At 46.8% G+C, this 17,643-nt stretch overlaps 1 protein-coding gene across 1 annotated transcript; it reads right to left on the bottom strand.

The window, feature by feature from the left end:
• On the bottom strand, positions 1,697 to 7,133 carry LOC8083537 (abscisic acid 8'-hydroxylase 2). The gene is made up of 9 exons (XM_002445588.2): positions 6,697 to 7,133; positions 6,228 to 6,546; positions 5,822 to 5,974; positions 5,447 to 5,716; positions 5,155 to 5,244; positions 4,896 to 4,974; positions 3,381 to 3,487; positions 2,382 to 2,500; positions 1,697 to 2,216 (listed from the first exon to the last, which is right to left on the bottom strand). Exons 1-9 carry the CDS (start codon positions 6,936 to 6,938, stop codon positions 2,117 to 2,119), a joined length of 1,479 nt encoding a protein of 492 aa, XP_002445633.1. The 5' UTR covers positions 6,939 to 7,133; the 3' UTR covers positions 1,697 to 2,116.

Raw genomic sequence — 17,643 nt, forward strand, 5'->3', positions numbered from 1 at the left:
CTTTTCTCCGTGCGTGAGCACGTACTCGTCAAGGTCAGTACGGGACGACGAGCTGGCGGTACGAGAGTACGACCAGGTACGTACGTGGCGGCCTTGCTTGTACTGGCGCCGTCGTCGTCACTTGTTCGCCTTGCCAATCGGAAAAGCCAAGCGGAGGCCCAGAAGCTATATAGGAGTACGTTGTACCATGCTATACATCTGGTAGAGCCGTAGGGGATGGACCGATGGAGTCGTCGATCGTCTCCGTCCGTCTGATGAGAACACAGCACAATCACTAGGGCTCTTCTTTTGTGGTCTTGTGTGGGGGCACTTGATTCTGTATCACGGATCGCAGCCACGCCTTGACTGCACACTGCCTTGGCTGGGTCCATTGAAGAATACAATTCTCACGAGAAGTCAAATAGTTTCAATTTTAACTAAAATTATTTTAAAAAGTACTAATACATTTTATAGTAAATTTATTTAGTACTGATATTTACGTCTCATTGAAAGTATGAATTTGGTTAAAGTTGAGCTATAATTACATTTTTTTTATGGACAGTGTATCAACCTCAACTGAAAGGATGCACTAGTACAGTGCAGAGAACTCAACATCAGGAGAAAGCAAAGAATGCGGTCTGACAGCGAGGATGATGGCATGATCTGCAGTCTGACAGCGAGGATGATGGCATGAGATGCCCCGGATGCTTTTGCCCCCGAAAAGGGGCTAGCTAGCTAGCTGGGACTGGGAATCTGGGATATCACACACAATCCACTCGGGAATGCGGTCCGATCCTCTCTGCTGTCTGTGGCTCTGTGCTGTGCACTGCAGCCTGAACTGGATCGGAGCAGACACACTAGTGGACGTAGCCACGTACCGACCCATAGTGGAGGAGCCCCCTTTTATCTCCGTTTCTCTGTGTTTTACTAGTCTTAGTTCGTATGGTATATATGCATGGTGCAGTGGTGTGTCGCACAGTCGCTAGCTCTCACTCTTGCATGCATGCATGCTGCATTTTCTCATGTGACTAGCTATCTATATATATGTGACCGAGTATGAAATCGATCGGAGAGCGAGGTGTGTAAAGAGCGCCGGGTTTGTTGCTAATGCGGCCAAGCATTCCATCTCCAAAAGCCTCACGTTGCCCTGTGATTGTCTCCTCATCATCTCCAGTGCCCGCCATCTCGCTCGAGACGCTCGGCACGTCACATGCATGGGGCGGCGTTTTCTCTTATTCTTGTAGAGGCAACGACGACGACGACGTGCAAGCTACCTAGCAGTTCGTCTCACTAGTTATTGCTTGTCACTTGTCAGGGAAGAGCGCGAGCTGTCATGCATGCAACGGAGACCGATGGTGGGCGAGACCACACGCACACTTTCTCCTGCACTCGTGCCGTCTTGCGTGCAAACTATCATATCTACACTAACGGTGCCCCGTGACTGACTGACTGAAACGAACGAACAATAAATAAAAATAAAGCAGCTGCATAGATCGGTGCAATTCCAATGCCTTTTCTCGTCAAAAAAAAAGCCGACGACGACGCGCGCGCGATCGCTGGTGTCTTGTGCATGCGCTAGCAGGTTCTGTCTGTGTGTGACACCGCTGCAGCAGTGCAGCAGGCCATGCATTACCACATTGGCACGTTGACACCAATACTGTTCTTATACTTGTACACTTGGTAGCATCATCAGAGCATGCCAATGCAAGCCGCGCCCAGAGAGAGGAGAGAGCATATATTAAACTGGACAGGTGGTACAGAGTCTACCCCAATGATTGACCAGCTATATTATATATTTGTATAAGCGATCATGCAGGGGACCGAGAAGGCAGAACACATGTCACCAGGGCCGCCGCCGGCGAACATTAGTCCACCGGCGGCACCCGACACGACGACAAGGAAATGGAAACGCGCGCATGCAGATGCAGAAGGTGTGGTGTAGTACAGTAGCTAGCTGCTGCCACATGCATGACTGGACGATGCCTTGCATTGACCCCCTGCCGGGATCTATTCTATCTCCTGGCCTGGGTGTGCTGCTGGATGCGTTGCTTGCATTGCATTGGTCCGATGATAGGGCCGGCCATCAGGAGAGCAGATCCTCCAACATGCATGCAGTGCAGCGGCCGCCGTCGCGCGCTCAGGCGGTGGCGGCCCTGGTGAGCCTCGCCTGGAGGCCGCGCTTCGGCACCGGGAACGGGCTGTAGGTCACGTCGTCGCTCGACCCCTCCACCTCCCACCTGTGCCAATGCCAATAATTGCCAAGCAAGAAAACATAAAGCTAGAAAATTAAGCTACCGAATTGAACGATCGATCCAAACATGAGCTGCATGGTATTGGGTACGTACTGTACGACGAAAATGCATAAATGCATGCATGCGTGCGTGAATGATATCAGTATATACCTGTAGGTGGTGACGAGGCGGTGGATGAGGACGAGCATCTCGAGCTTGGCCAGGTCGTTGCCGGGGCACGCGTGCACGCCGCTCCCGAACGGCAGGAACGTGCCGGGGCGCGGCGTCACCTGCGATCGAACACGACGCACGCGTCAGTACAAATTAATAAACGACGACTAATTCCCCCTTAGCTACTAGGCTGGATGATACACATGCCAGCAGGCCGCTAATGCTATTGTTTACTAATTAAGCCTGCTGTAGTATGTTGTTCATTTCTCTAGTCTGCCAACAGAACAAGGTGTGTTGCATATATATATACTTGCACGCGTGCTGGGGTGGTGTACTGGTATGGCGACTACTGCTTGTCGTGTGGCCTGTCACTAGCTTGGCTGTGCGGTAACAAAAAGCTAAGAGCTAGAGCTAGAGGTGTCACTGATGAGCGCTGTCTCTTGTCTCTCTCTCTCTCTCTCTCTCTCTCTCTCTCTCTCTCTCTCTCTCTCTCTCTCTCTCTCTCTCTCTCTCTCTCTCTCTCTCTCTCTCTCTCTCTCTCCCAACTGCATGCAGGCCTGGCCGGGTGATTGGTCGTTTAACGAGTCTACCACGGCACGAGTCAACAATGACTGTGCCGCCGGTTAATTGATGTCGTACCTAATAAAAAAAATTGGTAATTACTGTCGTCCTTGACTTCAGTTGTCTGATTGCAGCAGCAAACGACAACTGGTACATAGCTGACCGGCAAGGCAAGCAAGCCACGTAAAACAGAGCTAGCTGGTGGCCTGGCCTCACTACAGCACTAGTAATGCTACTCTGCGCTCTGTTGATTAGGACTTGTGTTGCTATTATTACATATGCAGGATATCTATCTATCTATCTATCTATCCTAGACTTCCTAGTAGTGCAAATCTTTTGCAGCTCCATCAGCGATGCTAATGCTGACGTCATGCTGCCAATTCCATTCGATCATGCATCCTGACCCCCATTAGCTAGGCTAGCTAGGCCATTCATTACCTTGAACCGGGAAGGGTCGAACTTGTGTGGATCCTGGAAGTAGTCCGGGCTGTAGTGCATGTTCCTGAACAGAGGCATCACCTTCCACCCTTTGGGAATCAGGAACCCTGCAAACCAAACAAGAACCACACACACCTTTTTAGTACTGCAATCAGTCCGGATCGAGCTTTACAGATTAAACGCCGCAACTAATAATGCTCATAATAAAAATAATGTCTCTCCCGAATAACCAAACCACTCCACGTGTCCACCGTCGCCGGCCGATCAGCTACCTTTCCCCTGTCTGTCTCATTTGATATCCTGCAGTAATGCTGCTTGCAGGAATGGAGCGAGTGGAGCAGCGGCCGCCGGTGCCGGTGCCGTCCGGGAAGGGCAGCGTCAGCGGCAGCGGCAGCAGCACAGCCAGGAACGACGGCGGCGGCGGATCGCGCAGATTTTAACCGGGAACGAGAGGGCGCTGCCGTGTTTTCTGAGGTGAAAATTAAACGGATCGTCGTCCCCGCGTGGGCCGACGTACGCCCGAAATCAACGCTCGGATGCAGCCGTGTTCATACAAACAGCTGCCGACTAGTCCGATCAAGGCACGAAAATGCATGTCTCCTTCTTGGTGGGGGGTTTTGAGGACTCTAATGAACTACTGATGCATTCCCCTTTTAATGTTCTGAGGCTTATATGCAAGACGATGAATCTAGGCTTATATGCAAGAAGACGATGGATTCAGCCACCTGGATGATGCTACATATAGGATCTCCATGTATTATACGCTGCTGAGGTGGATTTGACTCGACACAACTTGCATATATGAGAGTCTTCGTCAGGAATTAACGTTATTTCAATCCCTTGTGAATTTTGTTATCCATCCTTTTTTTTAATTTATTGGTGAATTTTGTTATCCATCCTTTTTTTATTGAATACTCTCCCCGATTCATTTTAAATTGTAAGTTATTCCAGTTTTTCTAGGTATATATAACTTTTACTTTATATTTAGACATAATTATATTTAGACATGTAGCAAAATCTATGTTTGAAAAATTCATCCTTTTTCTAGAACGACTTGCAATTTGGATCAATTGGAGTGAGTAGAATATAAGCATTTTTCGGTCATTTTTGTGCTTGGTAGGAATTAGGACTACACTAGAAAAAAAAAATCTTGCTTCAGAGTGCCATGGGTAAGAGCTTTTCCACCTTTTTGGCATGTTGATTGTTTACTCTTCTACAACCGTGTTTGTCTTGCATGACTTATTTCATGGTAATCGTGAGTTTTGCCAGGTTCACAAGTTTTCCCTAAAAGCAGCATGTCCTTGTGTTGTGTACTGCCTCATGCATCATGGGTGTCTAAAGGCTGATCCCATCTGGCTAAAGTAGTTAACTTTGTTAGCACACTACACTGCTGCAACACTACTCAAGGCAAGGCATGCCGGCCGGCCACACTGCCGCTTCCATGTTCTACACGTGCTGCCTTTTGGAATCCATCGGTCCTTCTATTTTCGAGCGAGCTAGCTAGGAAAAACGTACCTTGATAGTGCACGTCCTCAACAGCCTCTCTGAACGTGAAGGAGATGATGCTCGCCATCCTCAGACTCTCCAAGATAACCTGCAGACAAGTTTCACAAGTTATAGAAGGAAAAAAAAAATGCAACAAGGCCTAAATTAATGTACGTAAAGGTTCTAATAACCTTAGCTGAAACGAAACAAGAGCAAGGTTCCAAATGGAAGGCCTTTCTCTGTGATAGAGATGTGTGCTGGCTGCACAAGTTTACACGTCAGGGCGTACCAGGTGTGTTATCGGCATCCTCCTCGTCTGCGCCCACGTCAGCGGCAGCTTCCCGCCATCGTTCTCCTCGTAGATTGCCATCTGTTCCGCCTGCAAATCGACACGCCGGCCGTGGCCAAGGACAATGGTGACGACGATGGTTAGAACCAAACACCGATCGAGCTTGTTGGTAGTACTACTGCTGCTACCTACTATGTCATCTGTCACTCTCGATCATAGTAGATGCTACAAAAAGATTGCTGTGCAAGCAGGGTCTCCCGGCCGGTCGATCGGCGCGCTCGATCGATCTCACCTTGACGGCTTCCAGAAGCTTCGGGTTGTCGTGGAGGAACTTGAGGATCCAGGTGAGCACGCTCGCCGTCGTGTCCTGCGCCGCGAACAGCACGCCGATGACGTTGTCGGCGACCTGGTCGTCCGAGAGCGCCGCCCCGGTGTCGTCGCGGTAGCGCATGAGGGTGTTCAGGAGGTCGTCGTCGTCGCCGCCGCCGCCCAGGTCGCCGCTCCGCGCACGCCGCCGCTCCGCCAGGATGCCGCTCAGTATCTCGCCCAGCCGCCGCCTCGCCTGCATGAGCAAGAGGCGGTTGGCGACATTGTGACGAAGGGATCGATGAGATCGATCTCGAGCACCATTTGTTTCAAGAAGAGGCCGGATCGTACGTATGTGTACCTTGATGGCCTGGCAGTAGCTAGTGAAGGGGACGGGGATGGGGAAGCTGTTGTAGCCTTTCTCCACGATCAAGTAGTGCTTCCTGAGCTCCTCCTTCACGTGGTCGGCCAGCCGGCGGCCGAAGATGGTGACGACGCCGACGTCGAAGGTGAGCTGCGAAGAATTGAATAATTAAATCAAGGACAGGAAAAAGCCAAGGGAGGGACGAGGGAGACCACCGTCAGGACAGGAACTAAAATACGGCAGGCAGGCAGGCAGTAGGCGCCGCACGGCGCACCACGCGTCCACCACGCATGCTCGCAACCGTACAGTGCAAGAGAATGAAAGGCCGGCAGCACACGCATTGAGCAGCAGTCGATCAGTCCCGGCCGGACGGACGGACATCTTTTTCCTTGCTGGCACTCACCGTCTTCATGGTGTGGAAGGTGCTGGTGACGTTGCCTTCCCACCGGCGGAGCGTGGACGCCACGGCGGCCTCGACGTCGGGCACGAGGGCGCGGAGCGCGTCGGGGCCGACCCAGCTCTGGACGAGGCGGCGCAGGCGGCGGTGGTAGTCGCCCTGGTGGAAGAAGAGGGCCTGCGCCCCGATCATGCGCTCCTTGCTCGGCGGGTACGTCGGCTTGAACAGGTGCGCCTGCGACACCAGCACCATCCGCGCCGCCTCCGGGCTTGCCAGGATCACGCACGGGCAACCCAGGACGTGCGTCTTGAACACCTCGCCGTACCTGCATGCGGCCGGGCCGCCGGCACAGACGACAGAGATCGATCCCATGTCGAAGATGGTGCATGTTAGCTAACCCTGCCGGTAAGCATTTGCAAGTAGCAGAATAATATATATTGCAGCAATGGCGCCCGGCAGCTAGCAATCGGATTACCTCTTCAGCCTGGAGGCAAAGAAGTCCTTTGGATTCTGGGTGTAGAGCTGGAGAGTCTCGCCGATGATCGGCAGGCCCAGGGAGCCAGGAGGCAGCTTGTTGTGATCCTGCTCCGTGGTGGCACCTCCGGTTTTTCCGGCAGTGACCGCCGTCGTTCTGCGTCTGCTCACGACGAGCAGCACCAACAGAGTGAGTAGTGAGAACACGATGTAGATGCAAGCTACAGCGAGGAGGAAAGCCATGTGTGGTGGCCGCCCCTACGCTGCAGCCTAGCTTCTAATTAAGAAGCAGAGTGATCCTCTCAAGATCAGAAGGCAGGCAAGTGCCTTCGCTGTACTTCCCTTTCGTATCCGAGTGTGATTTGCGCCAGTGGCGCTGTGGTGTTAGGCGAGAGGGACACGAGGGGAGCAATCTTGAGAGGATCTCTTCTTCCAAATGGTGGTGGTAGGGGGAGCCACATGTGTGGTATTTATAGGTCCGGGAGGGAAGTGGAGAGGGGTGTCAATGAAAATAGCACTTATGTGGTCCTGATCACAATTTCTAAAATGTTAGGGGTCTACAAAATAAAATAGGCTAAAACCAAGAAGATAAGGGAATGAGTCATGAGAGCAACTCCAACATAGCCCCTACTCTATGTTCAAGGGAGAGGCAAAAAGTTGTACTCTAGCCACATTTGTCAATTTCTCGACTCCTTGCTGTCACAACTACATAATTGATTTTCGCCAATAGTATTTCAGCGCTGGTTCTGTTAAAATCAGATGCCGAAAAACATTTCCATCACTGGCTCAAAACTAAAAGCGAAGGTAAAAAGTGCCTAGCCTTAGAGATCATCGAGTGGTATGGACTAGCGCCTTCCCCCACGTGTTTTTCTTCACTATGGCCGATAGATAGGTCCCATGCGCCCACGTGTCGCCACGCAAAGGCATGGAGCTGCTTGCTCTCTCTCCACCATATGTTACTTTTTTCATGTCTCTCTCCGTGGCTCCCTCTTCATCCATTAGCTCCCTCCATCTCTCTACCTAGCTCAGACCTTGCTACGAAGGCGGCCCTTAATGCTTGGCATGATGGTAGCTTGGAGCAATGGTGGCCTTCAGCATTTACCATGGCAATGGCCCTGGTCCCCATAGCATGAGCGTACCCTCCCTCCTACCCTGTCACAGGAGCAGGTGACCCCTAGCGAAGCAACGACCCTCATTTGACGCTACAATAGTACCGACACTCTCTGCGATTGTGGCCCCCATGATGCAAGCGTGGTCTCCCCTATGTTGGTGGCTAGTGCGCCAAATGGGCACCACCTTAGGGTGGCATTTTTTATGGTTGCAAACGGGTGTTGATGACCTCAAGATCACCAATAGGTTTGAAAACTAACGGTGATGGGGTCTCTCGAGCCGGTGGTGATGAGCCTCCTAAGGTAGTGTACATGCCATTATCGACACCACAATTATCTATTCATCGAGCAATTTGCCTTATCATTCATCACTAACCTTGCACCCTCTACCACTTGTCTGGTCTCTGTGATGTCCTCTTTTGCCTTCTCCCTCAGCACCATGACCACGAACACCTCCTCAAAGTGAGACCACCCATAGGTGCTTGAAGAGGACACCTACATTACTACCATCAGGCACGCATAAACAAGTGGGACTATGCATTCCTAGAGCTCCCCTATCTCTAGGCTATGTGGTCCTATGACGTGTTCATCTCCTATGACATGGAGCTCGAGATCCTGGACTGTAGCCACTGACACTTCTAGTGATATTGGATGAGGCATGTCTCCTCACTGACTCCACTCACCTCCACAATGCTTTGCTCACTTTCCTATCTCTTCATGCTTGTCGAATCCATCGTCGATAGTGTAGGCGCTCCTGGGGGAGGAAGAGGATCGAGCATATGCCAGAGGACAACATGGAAGTAGTACGGTGTATAGAAAGACAAGAAAGAAAGAAAAAAATATGAGTGTGTACTATATAAATAAATAAAGGAGGAAAATAATGGATGTTGTTAGAGTCGAGAGCTAATTGTAGAGCCCTACAAAACTACGCTCCTATTTTAGGGACCATTATTGGAGTTCCTTTAGATAGTTCACGTAACTTTTATCTGTGCAATAATCAGAGGTACATATGACTTAAATTACGTTCATATAAGCTAAAAAATTATTATTTACCAGACAACTAGAAAAGAAAAGTTTTAGGCAACGCCTTTCAACCATAGAATCAAATGTAGATACCTAGATTGTGTCTTTGAATATGTGTGTGTCATTGCAAGTTGCACTCATCCCCACCTCTAGCAATTCACCTATGTCATGATTCCTTTAAACCATTGTTCTCATATCCAATTGTCCACCATCACCTACAGTCAGTGGCTCGCACTATTTTTCCCTCAAGCCACAGGACCGTTGCTCCTTCTCACTCTTCCCCTACTAAAAAGAAAGTCTATTGTATACTTCTATATATTAATCCCAAGACCCCTAACACTTACCCTAATCTTAACAAATTCATTACTAGCATTCTATGTTACTTCATCACATAAGAACTTGCAGCTTTAATGCATTGAAAAATAGTTTCTATGTATATGTTATATATCAAGCTCCATTCAGATATTTAAATGAAGAACCTCCAAAGGAGATTAATGTTATCTTCCTCCTATTGTTGCTTGGAAAATACAACCTATAGATGAGGCATGGTTTGATTAGATTGTCACTGACATCACACAAAAATCTAATGAGAGACACTCATAATTCTAGAAATCAAAGATGGGTAAGATTGAAAGGTGATGCATGCCTAGTGATCCAAAAGCACATCTTGGCGAAGGCAAGGTGCAAATCTTAATCTAGGAGACATGAAAGCATGCATTAGCTATCGAGTTTCAAGTCAATTAGAAAGGAGGGGAGAACATGATTGAGTGAGTTCTAGCATAGGGAATGGGCACATCAAGAGGGGAGAGGAAGTAAGAAGAGTGGTGATATGCGAGACAAAAGGCGATTGGGAATGCATGCAGTGTGAGCATGACTACACAAGTGGTGTTGATAGTTAGGGATAGGTATGAGCGGAGCTATATATACAAGGTACAAATGGGGTTGGCTGGGGCCGACACACTAGGCCGCCCTTTGGCCCATGATTACACATCTTATTGGCCCATGTCAGTCTAGACACAAGGTCAACTAGGTCACACCATCCTTGGACTGAGCCTTGTGCCAGCTTATTTATTTGTCCAGCTATTCAACCCATGTTTAAACCAAAATAAAATGCACCCGTGCACTACTTGAAAACACTATCATAGGTATTTCACTGATTCCTCTCTCCATCCAGTTACTTCCATAAGTAGTTACTCCCACCCAATGCCTTCACAATGTCCATGCACTATTGTCATAATTTTTTTGGAAGACCTCCCTCACTCCGCCCCACTCTATCACACGTCACACCACTCGACAACATCTGCCACGCAAGCATATTTTGTCGGTTTCTCTCTCCACCTAGTAACCTCTACAAATATCTGCTCCTACTCGATGCCTTCACACTGTCTATGCTCTATCACAATTAGTCCTACCCTGATGAACCTCTCCTCCATCTTTGCCTTATCCTCATACCTTGCCCTCTCCCCATCATCCACCAGCCCCTCATCGCCGCCACTACCTCTCTACCAACTTTGATCTAGCAAAATAGCAAGAACTAGTGGAGGCTTCATGGAGAAATAGCAAGATTAGTTTCCTAAGCAATCATAGAGCAAGATGTGAGGTCACCAACAAGGATTTGCATCAGAACATTGGAGGTCACACATTAACGATGATATTGATTGCAACAGAGGTGGTCGCTGGACAATCTACCAGGTTTGATTACTGCGATTATGTATTTTTTTAAAATTATTTTATGGTATGCTTGTGTTGTGCAATGTTTTGACTATATTAATCACTGAGATTGGGCGGTTGGACACTAAGGTGGCCACTTGTGTGAGATCAAGGTAGTTTTGGTATTTTCCAAATCTTGCATGCGCTATATAGATCTTGTCTTTCTTGTACCATCTTGGTGTTCAAGGATGTGCACCACCTTCTTCTTCGCCTCTCTCCCATTCCCCTCACCTTTTCTCTGACTTATTTATACCTGGTCCCTTTGTGTGTGATAGGACACCTAGGTGGTTAGTTGTGAGTTTTTCATCCCCTGATCATCGTCAAGCCATCAAGAGATAATTAAATCATTAGTTCTAGGCCGAAGTAGGAGCTTGATTCATGCATTCCAGATATGTGAATTATTGGTTCTAGGCAAAAATAGGAATTTGATTCATACATTATTTTTTATTAATGAATTCCATATTTGGAAAGAAACTTATCTTGGTCTACTAGTTTGCACATTGTTTCATTAACATGCTACTTTAAACACATTGTCAAAAAACATAAAAAATATAGCCTCGCTTTGTTTAACATCAGTTACTCTTATTGATCTAACCTCTCTTGCACTACTATAGATCAAGTTCAAATTAATAGAGGGAATGCTCGTCACCAAGAGTGCATCTATGTATCCTAAATTTGATTCGACCGGGCCAAAGAACACCAATAATCAATGGGTGTTGGCTAGATTTATCTGACTATTTTCAACCTAACCAAACACCACTAATTGAGCCAGATGACATGGAGGGGGGTATGGGCTATGTTGATTCTAAGGAAGCTCCACCCTTAGTACTATTCCCTCCATTTCAAATTATGTTGTTTGTTTTTTCTACATAGATTTTTCTATGCATCTAGATATACACTCTTTCCCAATGTATAACAAAAGCTATGTATCTAGAAAAAGCCAAATCTACTCATAATTTATAATGGAGGTAGTACATCATGACCATGAACTAATTCTTAGAGTTAGTTTCTTTGAAGAGAGTAAAGTCAGAATACATTTTTCTAATCTTTTTTCTTGTTACATGTAGGCCTCTAAATTTATGAAAATACACTTTTAACCCACTAAAATTTTCAAGTGGTTGATGAGAGATCACCCATGTTATTATCTCCTCGCTTATGTTACACATGCTGATTGTGCACTGAGTTGCCACATCATTTATGCACCTCTTCTATCCTTTCTTGCCCATGAAGAGGGAAATGTCCAGATGACTATGGTAGCACATAATTAGCATACCACGTAGACGAGGAGATAATGATATGGGACTAGAACTTCTCTTGAATTACTTAACAAAATTTCATGGCTTAAAAGTGTATTTCTCATAAACTTAGGGGCCTAGGTGTAGTATGGGAAAAATATTTGTGACAAGTGTTCTTAACACGTCTTAAAATTTATCCACATTTTGTCCCATATATAAATTAAAGAGTAACACACCTTTTAGTTAGATATATTTCACTGAGTTACACGCATTCTTCTTTTGTTTGTAGTATACCGTGGAGTTAACCATCCATATAAGGCTGGTTTGGCTTCACGGCATGTTCGTGGGCTCGGGGCAACCTTATTTTGCCCGCCTGTGCCTAGAATGCTGCCAGTTTCCCATTTACCTTGCACGTAAGCTCCACCCTTTCATGGCCACACAAGTAAATTAAACTGCCCGGCCGTCTTCCATCAGCACATGCCCATCCTTTGCATGCTGCTTGCCAATGCTATTTATGTTGCACGTAAGCTCTGCGCCTAGCTGGCATGCCCACAAGTAAACTGCCCGTGCACGTACTGCTTTCCTAGCCACGTCAACAAACCGATCCATGCAAACCTGAGTTCATCATGCATGCATGATCATGACTCGAGGCCACGGATAGAGATAGTAGCAAAGATCAGTTACAATAGCCAGCATACGTGTGCTTGCATGCATGCATTCTTGATAATAGCATTTTGGCTTTTGTTTTCCAAAAGTACTCTGGCTTTACTATTGTATATAAGATAAGGTTCGTTCGAAGAGTTTATGCGACACTCCACATTGTAGAAATGCTCGCTAGAAATCACGTTAGCACTGCCGTGCTGTCGTCGGTGGTTGTCGTGGTCGTGGGATAGACACTGATGATGAAGCGGCTGGTGTCTCTAGCTCCAAACACGCGCGGCCGAACTCATCAGGTTCTTGTTGAAGAGTGAGGTGAATATCCAAACTTCCGTTGTCGCAGCCGATCCACACGACACGCAGAGATGTAAACCTGACAATGCAAGCAAGCTAGCGTTACCGAGATACAGCACACATCTCATTCTCGGAAACTTAGCGGCGACCTACTCATCTTTAGGGACCAACGCCATGCATGCATGCAGCGTTCTTTCTACGCAAGGAGCGCCACGTACACATGTGTTACCACACCGGGCACCAGGTGTGCTACAGCCTGCAGCAGCCGCCCCCGGCCTCGATCTGTGTCCGTCCGTTTCAAGTGCACTCTCCCCGCCACGCCAGCATGCATCGCGTCAAAACGAGAGCGTAATCGCTGATGCCATCGGGGGTGAGAAACTACAAGCAAAGCAAAAAGATGCCGGGATCACGCACACTCCTCCTCCCGGCCGGCCGGCCTTGCGTGTGCGTGCTGGTTCGCCGTTGACGGTTGAAATTGAAGCCTGGACCCTGCAGGGAGCGCTCGCCGCCGCCACAGGTGGCGAGCTCGCGGGCAACCAAGTGTCAGGCCGTGGCGCGCGGCCACGGCGCCGGAGAGCGACAGCTCGCGATCTGGCCGCGTGCCGGCAACAACTGCGCCGCCTGCCCGCCCGCGACGCGGCCACGAGCTGTCGCTCCCGGCCATTCGCGTGCGTCCGCGTGTGGCCGCAGCATCAGGAGTGGGTGCGGTTTTGGAGATACACAGGCCGTGGTGGCTCTGCATTTCCACGTCTCGTTCTCGTGCGATCTCGTGTATTACACGCAGGTCCAGGCTCGTTTGACTTTGCGTGCGAAATTACTGAACCGATTGGCACATACTATATATGCTGTCTGTGAACGGTCAGCGCTTGACATTGCTGAACAGGTCCGTTCGGATACTGATTCATCTCAGCCGCAGTGCTTATTTGCATTGCATTGCATGCGTGTCAGGGAGATGGAGGTAGACGGTCATGAAAGTTTGGTCCTTTTTTTCTTGGGTTTTCTATGCGATTTCAAGGAAACCCCGCGCTAGGATTTTACATTGACCGGTGCTGGGTTGGGTTTGTAGGAAGCAAAGGTCTTAGTATCAAAAAAAAGAAGCAAAGATCTTGCAACGTGTAAACGTCTTAGCTGCACCACGTGACATGTGTATATATATACACTACCGATAGATGTGTGTCAAACTGAAATGAACTCATCCATGGAATACAAAGTCTCGGGTGATATATATATATATATATATACTAACAACGGGTCTCATCAACCATTTTCACAATTGAAGCATTGTAATAATGTATATATATATACTAACAACGGGTGATGCATCTGATGACGACGCCTACCAAATATAGCTATACTATATTTTGGTCCATTTTTTTTGTAATACACGAGACAACATGTATAGACTATATATGCATGTAGATTTTACGCTGAAGGTAGGGTTTTACATTATACTTGATTAGCAGATAGAAAATACATGGAAACTTCAGAATTTTATATTTCTTATATTAGATAAAAAAAATACTATGAACGCTGACTATCTAACCAATTACCAATGCAATTTCCTACAAATTCATCGAATTCAGATCCCCAGCCGTGCTCGGAGCCAACTAACTAGTAGGGGTCGTACGTGTGCATGCATGGGAGTCCAGTACGTCTTTCAGAGTTTCAGCGCCTGTGTGTCCATAATGCTTGCTTGCATTGTCAGCTTTACATCTATGTGTGTCGTGTCGATCGGCTGCATGCGACGACAACGGAACTTTGGGTTCACCGCACTCTTCAACAAAAACAGAGTTAAAAAACCGTGTTTAGATCGGAGCTATAGCTAGCCAGACAACGGGGTTTTTCTGCTGGAGTCCCGGCCCAGCCGTTCATCATCAGTGTCTATCCCATTGTCCCACGGCCGACGACGGCACGACAGTGTGCTGACGTGATTTTGAGCCAACATTTCTACAATTTCGAATCTTATATCTTGTTACAATAGTAAAGCTAGACTACTTTTGCAAAAACAAAAGCCAAAAATGCATTTATCAAGCTAGAATGCACGCACTGACACACACGTATGCTATTGTAACTGATCTTTGCTACTATCTCTATATGTGTGTGGCCTGGAGTCATGCATGCATGATGAACTCAGGTTTGCATGGACCTGCTTGTTGACGTGGCCAGCATAGAGCTTACGTGCACGGGCAGTCCAGTTTACTTGTGGGCATGTAAGGCGCAGAGCTTACGTGCAAGTTAATAGATGGCATTGGCAAGCAGCAGCATGCAAAGGATGACAAACGGCCGTTTAATTACTTGTGTGGGCATGAAAGGATGCAGCTTACGTGTGCAAGATAAATGCCAAAACTGGCAGCATGCTAGGCACAGGTATTAGTCGACCGTTCTCTACCCTATCACTGCCACACCTTCGGGCATTAGCACCGGTCGGGAAGGGCCTGTTGCCCCGGTTCCCGAGCCGGTGCTGCCCTTCCGGGACTAAAGGCCCACCCTTTAGTCCCGGTTCGGGCAACCGGGGCTAAAGCCCCCCCTACCAACCGGTGTTAAAGAGTCCTGCCAGGGCTGCCACGTTGCAGGACCCTTTAACACCGGTTGGTATTGTTTCTTTTTCTTTTTTTTGGTTCACTTCTTCGGTTCTGTTTATTGTTTATATATAATATATAATAATAGGTTTTTCAATACATGTTTTTCTGATACAATAATATATTTATATTACACGCATATTAAGCATATATAAATGAAAATTATAGGCTTAGCTTAATAATTAAGCTTTGCCTATAATAAAATGAATAGACCACATCAAAAATTAAATAGATATGTAAAAAGCTTTATATATATATATATATATATAGTTTAGTGTTTAGTGTTTAGTGTGGTACCCAGCTTTTTTTGCCCCTCTTCAGCGGTGGGATATAGCGATTTCCTGTGGTCCTCTAGCATGCGCTCGAACTTGGCTTGCTCTTTATCACTTTCACATTCTCTTTGTGCATCACGGATGGCATCACCAAAAGCATCATTGCCCCGATCATCTTCTGCTGCCACCTCTTCTTCATTATCTCCCTCCATTGCAACATCATTGAAGCCACCGTACTGAGCAATAATATTGGCATGGTCCAATTCTTCTTCTTCTTCTTCTTCTTCTTCACCTTCATCCATTATAATCCCGCTTTCTCCATGTTTGGTCCAACAAATGTAGTTTGGTACGAAACCTGACTTTAATAAGTGTGAATGAAGAGTTCTTGAGTTAGAATATTCCGTCAAATTTTTGCACACGGTACATGGACAGCACATGAAACCGTCCCTCTTATTTGACTCGGCCACACTTAAGAAATAGTGCACGCCATTAATGAACTCTTCGGAGCGCCGATCGGCATTATACATCCAATTACGTGTTACCATCTGCATTAAATATAACATATATATTATGAAAAAAATGCACACATATAGTTTCTCATCTTATTGCACAACATGTCTAAGATACAAAGTTGATTAATTTAGGAAAGCTTGGCTACAACAAATACAATCACAACTAGCACTAAAAAAACCAAAACTAAAATGCACTTAAGCAACATAATTAGTTCGCGTCCGATCCCAACTATAATAGATAGATCATTCGCTTGATCAACATCATTGAACTCCTTTCGTTGGCTCACTACCTCACCACCTTCAGCCTCAACCACCTGTGCAAAAGATTTCTTAATGTGTTCAATGTATTCTTCCTCCCAGTACCAACCTGTACATCCGCCGGTACCGTCCCACTTAAATTAAAAGATAGAATCAAAAGTTTAATTAATATCATTTAAAAAAATATGCACATATATAAGCAAATGTCTGGAAATAACTCACATTACGATCTGGACACTTGTAGAATATACGACCCTTGTTTACTCCCTCTTTCGACACTTTGTACTCCATCAAAATCTTCTGCCCACACTTGCCACAAGTAATGAGAGGGAGTTCCGGACGGTATCGCTTTTGAACCCGTTGAGAGACCGAAGACCCGGTCACGGTTGCCATCTACTATCCATACTCAATTTTTAAACAATTATAAATTCCACATTTACTAGTAAACATGTATGATACAATGGACATTATATGTAGTAATAAAAATAAATCAAGTGATATTAACAAACCAATTAATTTGAACTATCCTACTTTCTAAGATCATAAAATATACTATAATTCATTCTTGCAAACTACATTAATACTAGGTCAACCATGAAATACGATATATATATATATATGGATACTAATTCATGTGAATGATTCAAAATAACAACGTGGATTTGAGCTAAAAATAATGCGAACATCACAAGCCAAAAACAACATGAAAAGACAAGAAAGACAAAAGTTAGTCACCTCCAAGCACGAAGAGACGATGACGGAGTCGAAGAAGATCAACGATGGGCGTTGGAGATGAAGAACAAATGAAGAACAAGCAAGAAGAAGCTCCAAGAACAACAATGGTGCTCTCGGTTTCAAATGGGCAGAGGGGAGGAGGGAGCCGGCCTATAAACCGGAACTTTAGCACCGGTTCAGGGCAAAAACCGGTGCTAAAGGGTTACCCTTTAGCACCGGTTTGTAACAAAAACCGGTGCTAAAGGATTTGCCTCGGACCGTGGCTCTGGCCGGTGCTAAAGGGACCCCTTTAGCACCGGTTTGTAATACGAACCGGTGCTAAAGGGTCTCTGCCCCGACAGCACCTGTCAGTAGCCGTTGGGCAGGACCCTTTAGCACCGGTTCGTGTTACGAACCGGTGTTAAAGGGGTCTTTAACCCGGGCCGCAAAATGGCCGAGGTTTTTAGCCATTTTAGGCATCAACCAATGCCTCATTCTGTAGTAGTGATCATAGAAAAGGTGGTGGGCAAACTCGAAGGTTTGCCACGAGCCCACAAACACGCATGAAGCCAACCGGTCCTTATG

The sequence above is a fragment of the Sorghum bicolor genome, chromosome 7, assembly GCF_000003195.3.
Source record: "Sorghum bicolor cultivar BTx623 chromosome 7, Sorghum_bicolor_NCBIv3, whole genome shotgun sequence".
Taxonomy (NCBI): domain Eukaryota; kingdom Viridiplantae; phylum Streptophyta; class Magnoliopsida; order Poales; family Poaceae; genus Sorghum; species Sorghum bicolor.